Here is a 10803-nt window from a genome sequence, read left to right on the forward strand (position 1 = left end):
GAAAGCATGCTACAAGAAGCAACAACGGCAAAGGCAAAGTTAAAGGCAAAGGCAAGAAGAGAGGGTGATAGGCTGTGATAGCGAACTTGTTGGGGAAGAAGAGGCCGTTGGAGGGTGTTGTGCCTTTGCTTCCAACAAAAGCAAATCATTTCAGCCACACCAACCAACATCTTCTTCTCTTGGAACTTGTGTGTCTGTGTGTGGGGAAAGGGCAGCAGCCCAGCTTTAAGCACTCGTCTCACCTCGCTTTACTTATTAATAGGCTATAGCTCAATTAACTGAGAACTTAGCTTGCTAGCTTATCTATCTTTGCTCACTTAATAATTAGCTCACTCAGCTGTCTCTCTGCTCACTCTCACTGAGCTAAGCTCAATTAACTCACTTTTACCTCACTCATCTCAGCTTGCTACCTTATCTATCTTTGCTCACTTAATAATTGGCTCACTCAGCTGTCTCTCTTCTCACTCTCACTGAGCTAATTGAGTGTACTCAGCTAGCTTTTTAGCTCCTCCTTATTTCACTTCCTTCCTCACTTCATCACATATATTCGGACACACCTGTCAATTTCCTCACACTCTGTGCTCTCTTTCTCGTTGCTCTGTTTAACGTCTCTTCATCCTCCTTCCCTATCTCTCTCCCTGTCCATCCCCTCCCAACGGTATCCTGCTCCACTTCCTACTTGCCCATTACTCTTTCCTGCATTTCTAACAAAAACCATCTACTTCTCTTCCTTGCTCTGTTTCAGTCCTGCAATTGCTGCCACGACCAGAGTATTGATTGAAGAACCTCTGATCTGCTCGAGCACTCTTTCGAGCTGTCTGCTCCTTCAAACTTCACTGCGACCTTAATGAAACACATTCTCCTCTCCACATTTGCTCAGACAGCTTCCTTGAAAAGCTATCGTGCTCACCCACATTTGCTTCTTTCCCAAGCTATAGACGCATGGCTTTCACAAGCCCAAGTTTCCGTTTCCTCAACGGCCCTTCTCTCCAGCTCGCTCATCTCTTGTGGGTGCTCACATGCGTGGTGCTCGTTGCCTCTCCATTCATCGCTGCTGCCAACGTTTCTAGTTCCGACCATGCTGCGTTACTGGCCTTCAAGTCCTCTGCAGATGTTGCCGGAAAGCTAGGAAGCTGGTTGGGAGAAACTCCTTGCTCGGGCCGATGGTTTGGTGTAACTTGTCGAAATGGCAGGGTGACCCGCTTGGTCCTGGAGGGTTTGCAACTCGGTGGGACGATGAAGTCCTTGGCGGCACTGGATCAGCTGCGCGTTCTGAGCTTGGATCACAACGCTTTGAACGGCTCACTATCCAATCTGACCAACTGGAGGTACCTCAGATTTCTCTACTTGGGCCACAATGGACTCTCAGGGTCGATTCCCGACTCCATAGGTGATCTTCCCCGTCTCTGGAGGCTGGATCTGTCTAACAACATGCTAACCGGTACTCTCCCGGCCTCTCTGAACCAGCTCACTACGCTTTTAACACTTCGACTTCAAAACAACCGGCTCTCCGGACCTCTCCCAAATCTGAATTTGACAAAGCTGCAAGTTTTCAATGTATCGGGCAATCAATTCACAGGTCCTATCCCTGAATCACTCTCGAATTTCTCCATTTCGTCCTTTCAGGGTAACCCTGACCTTTGCGGCACCCCTCTCTTAGATTGTGACTTGAGCCAACAATCGTCTCCGGACGTTTCGAATCCTATGGTAGTCTCTTCCACTCCCAGCTCAAGGCCGTCCTCACCTCCGCAAAGGAGAGGAGCAGCAAAGCTCGGGACCGGGGTAGTGGTAGCCATCGTGGTGGGAGACATTGCCGTGGTAGTTCTCATAACTTGTTTTTTCGTTTTGTATTACTGGAAAAAGTATACTGAACCAACAGTCTCGAAGGGGGCGAAGAAGAGGATGGATTCCGAAAAGCTGGTGTTTTCTGCTCTCAATTATCCAGTACAGAAGGGCGACGCTGACAAAGGAAAGCTTGTGTTCATGGATGGGAGGAAACAGTTTGAGCTGGAGGACCTGTTACGTGCATCTGCCGAGATGTTAGGAAAAGGAAGCTTTGGCACTGCGTACAAGGCCGTTTTGGAGGATGGTTCAGTGGTTGCTGTGAAGCGTTTGAAGGATGTGAACGGAGTAGGGCGCAAAGAATTTGACCAGCAAATGGAGTTGATTGGTCGGTTGAGGCATCCAAATTTGGTGTGTCTCAGAGCTTACTACTACGCCAGAGAGGAAAAGCTTCTGGTTTATGATTTCTTGCCGTCTGGGAATCTGTATTCTCTCCTCCACGGTAACGACATCTCTCACTCTTTGCAATTTCCACAATTGGTCACGGTAACCCTCCGTAGTGATGAATTTCTTTCCATCTCCTCAATGCTTTTTTTGCGCTGTGCATTGCTTGCTCATCTGCAGGAAACAGAGGTCCCGGAAGGACGCCTCTTGATTGGACAACTCGTGTCAAGATAGCGCTTGGAGCAGCCAGAGGCCTAGCCTACATCCACCATCAGTGTAAATCGCAAAAATTGCCGCACGGCAACATCAAATCTTCCAATGTCTTACTGGACAAGAACGGAAACGCGTGCATTTCCGACTTTGGGCTCGTCTTGATGGCGAGCTCTTCAGTCGTCATCTCAAGATTGGTCGGTTACAGAGCGCCCGAACACGGTGAGACCAAGAAGGTGTCTCAGAGGGCAGACGTATACAGCTTTGGCGTTCTGCTGTTAGAGATTCTGACGGGAAAAGCACCTGCGCAGTCGTATACTCGGGATGAGGGCATAGATCTTCCGAAATGGGTGCAATCCGTTGTGCAAGAGGAGTGGACAGCCGAAGTATTCGACCTGGAGCTTCTAAGGTACAAGAACATCGAAGAGGAGATGGTGGCCATGCTTCAGATTGCAATGGCATGTGTGTCTCAGGGTCCAGAGCAAAGGCCGAGGATGAGTCAGGTTGTGAAGATGATCGAAGATATCATAGGCGATCAACAATCCCCTCAACGGGATGATTCATTCGACTCTATCTCAATGTCACCCTCTCTCTCTGAAGATACTGGTACAAGCCACTGATTAGAGCCCCTGAACAGAACTCTCTCCATCAGGAGCTGCTGCAGCTGCACAAGATTGAAGAGCCTTCCTCTAGGAAACAGAGAAAACCTTGTGATTTCTAACTTTTGACTGTTCTACCAGTTTGGTTTGTGAATCAGGAGGAGGACTCTACTCTAATTCAGCAGAATTCTCCATCAGATCTTGATGCTTGTCTGCTCAGTAAATGGAGGCGTTTGGGAAGCAGGAAACAAAACCGACTTGTGATTTGATTTCTACATTCTTACTGTTTCTGATATCTATTCTATGGGTCCTCGAAGTTGCAAGAGCCCTTCTCCGCAGAGTTCTCTATCAGATCTAGATGCTTGTCTGCTCAGGAATGGAGGCGTTTGGGAAGCAGGAAGCAGAACCCAACTGTCATTTCTAATTTCCGACTGTTTTGTGAGATTTTGTCTAAAAGGGCTTCAAATTTTCATCATAGTATCTCCATTATAGCTAGATGTGTGCCTGATTAGAAAATCGTAGCAGTTTGGGAAGCAGGAAATTGGAATCCAGTTGTCATTTCGGAATTCTGAGTATTTCGATGTCTTTTCGACGAGCTTCTTGTGAGAACGGGCACTCTTTCAGCTTAACTTTACAGAAGAGAGGTTTGCAAATCTCGGAGCTGCTGCAAATATGTAAACAAGCTAGCTAGCTCTTTGAGAAAGATGTCAGCAATCAGTCGCTTTGTCAGTGTGTCATTTTATTTGAGCCTGCTTTTAACGTAATGAATGATCGAGAAAACTTGATTTGGGAGAGTTTGGAAGGCATCTTTCTTGTTTTGCAGATATTTGTTTTAAAACAGTGCTCTGCATGTCTGCCCAATGTATTGCACAGAAAACCATGGGATTTGGCAGAACTATCAAAATTCATCGGTCCCCTTGTTGGAATGAAAAAAAAAGACGAGCTATATGTCAAATAGTGGAAACGACCGGTGGAGAGGGGGGAGGGAGAGAGGGGGGAATCAACTTTTTGAAAAGACAAATTAAAGTAAGCTCCTTGAGCTGAACCTCTTTCCACTATTCTTCGAGCAAAACCATCCCCCAGCATTTGAACAAATGGAGAGCAAATTGAATTGGAATGTTTTTTTTTTCAAAGTTATGTGTTTTTTGAGCTCTCCTTGAGTCATGTGTGTACCATTATCATGTATGCATGAAAGCACTTGGCTCCAACTTGTGGGTTTTACGAGTCTTTGGACATTGTCAATTGTTTCGTAAGAAATAATAAAAAAGAGTTTAAAAAGAAAACTCTTTGAGGACTTGCAAGATCCATTAGGATCTAAATGCCAAGGTTCTACAGTTATTTTCATGCTCTAACATTGACTGGAAAGCCACTTCCTTTTATTAAAAAAACTATCAATTAAAACTAGAAGGTCAATTGACGTTATTTTTCCTTGAAGGTTTTACAAATGATACCTACTAATTTTTTATGTCAACTTTTGGGGGGTTATTTGGCTTTATTTTTATAAATAGTCCAATACTCGACAATCTCTTCGGCAAGCATAAAGCCATTTGGCTAACATGAAGCCCTTTCAACAAAGAAACAAATTTTTCTAGACAAGCGAACTTGCTTTTCTAGGAAATGGCTTTTTGGATAGCAAATATTTCTTTCAAGCAATGGCTTCACAAGTTAACAGGCAAACCAGCTTTAGCAATTCAAAAGCTTAAAGTGACTCGAAGACTTATAGCTAGAGGAAGCCAAGGCAATCTTCTAAGGAGAGCTCAAGCATGGAGGAAGAGTGGAGTCCCCGAATTGATTTAGAGTCGTGTTGAAGGGGGGTAAAAAGCACACACAAGCTAATGAAAAGCCAACAGCCACATACAAGCTAAAAGTTGAAAAGCCAACCATCTAAAGGAGAGCTCAAGCATGGAGGAAGAGTGGAATCCTTGAATTGATTTAGAGTCATGTTGGAGGGAGGTAAAAAGCACACACAAGCTAATAAAAAGCCAACAATCACATACAAGCTAAAAGTTAAAAAGCGAACCATCTAAAGTAGAGGTTAAGAATTTTAAAAATTCCTAAAAAACTAAGAATAATCACAAAACTCCCACTCAACTCAATCCTAATGCTGATAAAGCTCCTTTCAAAACTCTAAATTGTAGTAATTCATGCTTTTTATTGTATTCCAACCCGACACATAATAACTCCACCAAGCGGCCAACATGTTCGTTGCACTTTCATCGAGGGAATTGACCGAAGAGCTTGCATCTATCATTCTTTGCTCCACCTTAGCAAATTGACGTGGTCCCTTCATCGCCCAGGCAAAGTATAATTATGGGATCTCATTTATTGAAGACTTACCAAGCTTCCACATCGGCCTCCTTGACATTGTTCCACAATGTAAGCATAAGCTTTTGGCCATGGCTAATAGCGTCTACTATCATGTGGAGCATATACTCCCTGAGCTTGAAGACCTATAAGAATGTGGCCCTTTCTCTACCTCAAAGATCAAAGAAATATCCAAAAGATGACTAGAATTTGGATTTTGCCTGGCGCACCGCTTGTAGTGACTTTACCAACGTTCATCTACAATTACGACTATTAACATTCACGTAATATTGCAGTATCTTATCCATTTGTGAGACTTATTCTCCGCACTTATATTCTCGATGCTTTCAAAATCGATGCCCAAGAGAGGGCCCGTTCCCTCAAATTATAACTCTTTGGAGAAGGAAGCGCACCGCCTCACCCCGCCCACACACTGTGTGGTTATAATAATTATATTATATATCATATAAATATTTTTAATTGCTTGTTCATTCAAAAATTTATTGTATCAATCTGAATTCTTATAACATTCCTCTCTTTTGATGCAGGTTCTCGATGTGAGGGAGCAAAGAAATCCAAGCTGGATGCAACATCGAAGGATGACGACACCTTTATGCATATAATTGTAGTCCATGTGACAATATTTTATAGACTACAACGAGGATCAGTTATGAGCTCTTGTGAGCATCACCTTATACATGTATTTGTTGGGCATCAACTTCCAACATATGGACATCACCAAGTCAGTAATAAATCACCACCCCTGACATTTGCAGGGAGGGTCGGGGCCCAATGGACCCTGTGTTGTGTCTCATGTCCGTATTTTTACTTATTCGTGTTTTTCCTTCAAATTTTTAATAAACTACTAGGATTCAACTTCAAATTTGACTTAGTAGTTACGTGCTCGATGATGCATCTCATGCCAATATTTTCACTTGTTTTTTGCCTTTAAAATTTTGATAAAATGCTAAGATTCAAGTTTAATCTTGGCTCTAACAAGTTTGATGTGTTTGAAATTTCTTGCTAGAAGCATCACCCAATCAAGATCAGGGCTTAGGAGTACTTTGATAATCCCCATTGTAGCTAGTTTCACCGCTACTTGTTTGATGTCCACTACTCCTAGTCCTCCTTCACTCTTGGGTATGGTACAGAAGCTCCATCTAACTTTGGCGATCCAGTTTGTTCTTCCCCAAAGGAAAGATCTGCATTTGGAGATCAATTTATCCAACCCTGCCTGACTTGGGTGCCAACAAGATAAGTAAAAGATAGTAATAGGGTATAGGAAGTAAAAGATAGTAATAGGGTATAGGCAATGATAACCATTTGCCTTCCCGCCAGGTTGGCTTAAAATCCTCTCCACTTTTCTAGCTTGGCGCTGAATCTATTTAGCACCTAGTCCCAGTTTCCTTCATGGATACTTCGAAACCCATGGGTATGCCAAGCAATCTAAAAACCGTATCTTTCGGAATCACTTGACAGACCAAGCGGTCTAGTTCATCTTGTGGCCTTCCATTGAGAGTGCAGTATCCCGTTTTGTTGTGGTTAATGAGAGAATCTAAAGCTGTACAGTAAGTTTCCAAACATTCCGTTACCTCTCACACGTCTGGAGTGGTGTTCCTAGGCATGAGATTAGTATCGTCTGCAAATTGTTGCATAACCAACTGCTTTCCAGAAGGTAGTTCAATTCCTTTGACCACACCATCAAAAGTTTTGTCGATGAGAAACTAGCTCAAAGCATCAGCAGCTATGGCATAGAGGAGAGGGGAAACGGGGCAACCTTGTCTAATGGATCTTCTCATCAAGAAAGGTGAAGACATCTCACCATTGATGCACACCTTGGCTGAGGCATTTGAGAGAAAAAGTTTGACCAAAGAGATGAAATTTGGGCCAAGACCCATATCTCTCATGGATTGAGGTAGGAATTCCCAATCAAGCATGTCATATGCTTTATCAAAATCTATGTTCATAAAGAAGATATCTTGACCCGACTCCCTAGCATGTTCACAACCTTCCCAAATGTTTACAATAGCCTCCAGGAGGTGCCTCCCTTTTATAAAACCCTTCTGTTCCTACAAAATCCATCTGTCCATCTTGTGTTGAATCCTAGGGCCAAAGCTTTGGTGAAGATTTTGTAGCTGCAATTAAGCATAGTTGGAGGTCTCCAATTTTTAATCAAGTCCTTCCTTCCTTCTTTGGGAATTAGCTTGATTATACCACTGGTCAAGTGTTCAGGAAGAGACGAGGCAGAAACACTTCCTGCCAAACCTCTAGGAGTCTAAGGCCTACACAATCCCAAAGAGATTTGTAAAACTCAACTGGAAGACTGTCCTTTCTAGGGGTTTTTCTGTCCTTCATGACCAGCACCAATTCCTTGAGTTCCTTCAGAGAAAGAGGGCCCTCCAAAATCTGAAGATCTAGACCCATGACTACTCCTTGTCTTGCAGAGTGGCATTTGTTCCTTGCTCGAACCACTTCTTCATCGAACTGCATAGTATTTGACAGCAGGTTCTTAAAATGGTCACAAATAAAGTCATTGTTTTCAGTGTGTCTGACTATGCCCATCTGTTTTCGCTGACTTCAAGAAAAGGGATTTCCTCATCAGCTCTTTTCCTGCGAATGCTTGAGCGTTTCCTTGGTGGGTCTATCCAATTTGCCTGCTCACCATCTTCTGGTGTACAACCTAGCTAAAGAATATTTTACGAGCTCTAGTCTGGCGAGCTCACTCTTGACAAAGCGAAGGTCAATCTGTGCTTGAATTGAATGTCCCCACTGCACGCATGAGTCTCCAAAACATCGAGTCTTTTTTTGACATCATCTAGCCTCTTGCGGCGGACTTTGTCGTTGTGTATTCTAGACTGCTTTACTATTTCCTGTGTTTCAAGAACATTTCGTAGCCAAAAGTCTGAAGCTGATTCATCAGTGAGTCTAGGGGGAGTCCACAGCTCCTTCACTTTGCTTTGCAGAGTTCCTAGCTAGAAAAGACTGGGGTCAACCTTAAGCCAAGATGAAGCCCTACTTCCTGATCCAAAGTCGCACTGAACCAATAGCAGTTTGTGGTCAGAAATTGAAAGGGTACAATAGATAGAAACTCTAAAGTTAGAGGTGGTTTGGAGGAGATTCTGAGAGAGGTAGGCTCTGTGAAGCCTTGCTTCTCTCCTTAACTCCCCTATCTGCTTGTTGGACCATGTTAGGTCTCCTACACAATTCATGTCAACCAATTGAAGAGAATCTTTAAGGTTGCTTCATGATTGGAGCTCAGATCCTCTTATTGTAATACCTTTACCCAACCATCTTTCTGTGTTTCTTTCCACCATGTTAAAATCACCTATCATCACAACCTCATCATATAGTCCGGATAGGGATTGCCAAGTAGTACTTCTCTCACGACAACTTGTGGGGGCATAAACTGACACTAACCAAAACTTGATTCCTTTTGAGAAGGCATTTCAACAAAAAAAAATATGTTGGCTGTGTCAACCACAACAGCAAGAACGCTCTGGGAGTAGTGCAACAAAATTCCAATGGCGCTCCCTCCTATATCATCTTTGTGGGAGGTGGTATACCATGTCCTCCTCTTATCAATACATTTGAGTCGTGTGACTGGAGTGTCACCTGTAGTTTTAACCTCTTGTAGAGCTTAGGAGAAAGAGAGTTCTCTCTCAACCAAGTGGCCAAGATACCTACCCTGTTGGGGTTAGTGAGACCACATATGCTCAGGGACAAGAACAAAATGGGTTTACTTACCATGCCTTTTGTGCCTCTTTTTGGCTCTGGGGTTTGGGCTACTTGCATGCGCAAAAGGACCTTTACCTGTCATCGTCCTCTTACTGTGTGCCGTGATGTGACAATAGGTTTTCCTTTGAAAAGTATTTCTTTATCAGCTTGAGGAAGAAGAGGAAGATCTTCCTGAGAGCTATCAAAGTCCTCAGTCAACATATCATCACTCTTGTTGCCTTCATCCTCAAAATCCTTGGCCCATTCCTCTCTCGGTTCAATCTTGGGGATATGGTTTGGAGTATTCCCAGGTTCATTGTAAAATGGATGATCAACTAGCACAAGGCTCTGCACTGAGACCAACACTTGGAGGAGGGTGGATTGAAAAGGCAGCCAAGACGGCCCTGTCCACGTTCCCAGCAGGCTTAGGCAGACGGTCCCACCTGCATAGAGATTTGGATTGAAACACACTTTCCCTCCACCAGTGGTCAGGAAACGCATCTTTGGTGGGCGATTGGGATAATCTTCACCCAGCATCAAATCAAAGAGGAACACCCCATTTTGATATGGTGTACCAGCAGGGCCAATAATGAGAACTTTAAGTATATCCATCCTGGTATCATCGACCCTCACATGGATAGAGGATTCCCATTCCAGTGGCAAGTTTGTACTCAATGAAGCGATTTCCTTCAAGATCACGCGCGATCTTGCTTTGTTGTTCTGATTGCTAACCACGTTTTGTCTATAGTAATGATAAGAAAGCAGTGATTTATGCCGAAATTGTATAGGCTGGAGGGCCTTCTTGTATGCTTCGATCTCTTCAGAGCAAGGGATTGTGAAACCTCTTTTAGCCTTACCAAAGCTCTTCCCCTCGTTCAGAATTTGCGTAGTCTCTGCATGTAGATCACTGCTCTTAACTTTCTTGACATCCTCCAGGGATGGAATTAGTTCTCTCGCAGTCTGTTCTTCCTTATTAATAGAGAGGGGCTTCAGAAAAGTCTTTTCTGGAGAGAAGTTAACCATATATTCATTAAATGATTCATCAGCATCCACGTTCCACAGATGTGAAGAGGTTCTTTCCCATTTCTTAGGTCATAACAATCTGTCACCTCTGCCACTAAAGCCACCTCCATAGCTGACTCTTTATCATCACCAACTGATTGCTTTTGATGATGTAAGTACATAAATTTGGCCTGCTTGTAAAGCTTTCCAAAACTGGCCATTACAGAACCCTGAATCTGCCATCGTTTTTTGTGTGTCCAGAAATCATACCTGGAATCTGGGCTGCATACAAGTGGCAAAAGCCCTGTGTGCATCGCCAAAGAATGAAGAAAGGAAAATAACTGAAAATACAGCTCACTACGGGATGTGATGTCCATAATGGATCCATTCCTCATCAACCAATTGATTACTTTTCTTGGAACTTCATGGGAGCATAGCAGTGCTGCAGTGAGGGGCAGCAATTTCAGTCCACACTTGGACAGAGTAGTCACGTTGACAGAAAGTTTCTGAAGAGCGACTGTCAGGCAATTGTCTGCCATTTTTTCAACTGCTGCTGCACGCCCCCTCTCAGATCCTACCGATTTCCTCCCGACTGGCTTGCATATTTGGTAACTGGGACTGGAGCCATCCTCCTCCCCATAGTTTTTCACTGGAACCATCGTCCAAGACTGAGGTACATTGATCAGTTTGTCCAATGTCTGATGCATCTTCCATTCTTCTTCTTTGCCTTCATCAAGGCTCTCCATTA

The 10803-nt window shown here is 43.7% G+C and overlaps 1 protein-coding gene across 1 annotated transcript; it reads left to right on the top strand.

The window, feature by feature from the left end:
- Window positions 1-311: 311 nt before the first annotated feature.
- LOC147883823 (putative leucine-rich repeat receptor-like protein kinase At1g68400) lies at window positions 312-3783 on the top strand. Its single transcript, XM_087398296.1, has 2 exons — window positions 312-2284; window positions 2407-3783. Exons 1-2 carry the CDS (start codon window positions 943-945, stop codon window positions 3054-3056), a joined length of 1992 nt encoding a protein of 663 aa, XP_087254422.1. The 5' UTR covers window positions 312-942; the 3' UTR covers window positions 3057-3783.
- Window positions 3784-10803: the final 7020 nt, after the last annotated feature.

This window comes from Dipteris shenzhenensis, chromosome 27 (genome assembly GCF_047967505.1).
Source record: "Dipteris shenzhenensis isolate YYH24624 ecotype China chromosome 27, Dip_SZ_1.0, whole genome shotgun sequence".
Taxonomy (NCBI): domain Eukaryota; kingdom Viridiplantae; phylum Streptophyta; class Polypodiopsida; order Gleicheniales; family Dipteridaceae; genus Dipteris; species Dipteris shenzhenensis.

What these genes read in the sequence shown, in the direction of transcription:
- LOC147883823 (XM_087398296.1), top strand. Translation starts at nt 943, where the DNA reads ATGGCTTTCACAAGCCCAAGTTTCCGTTTCCTCAACGGCCCTTCTCTC. An exon ending in TCTGTATTCTCTCCTCCACG is followed by an intron (nt 2,285 to 2,406) that starts GTAACGACATCT and finishes GCTCATCTGCAG; the next exon opens with GAAACAGAGGTCCCGGAAGG.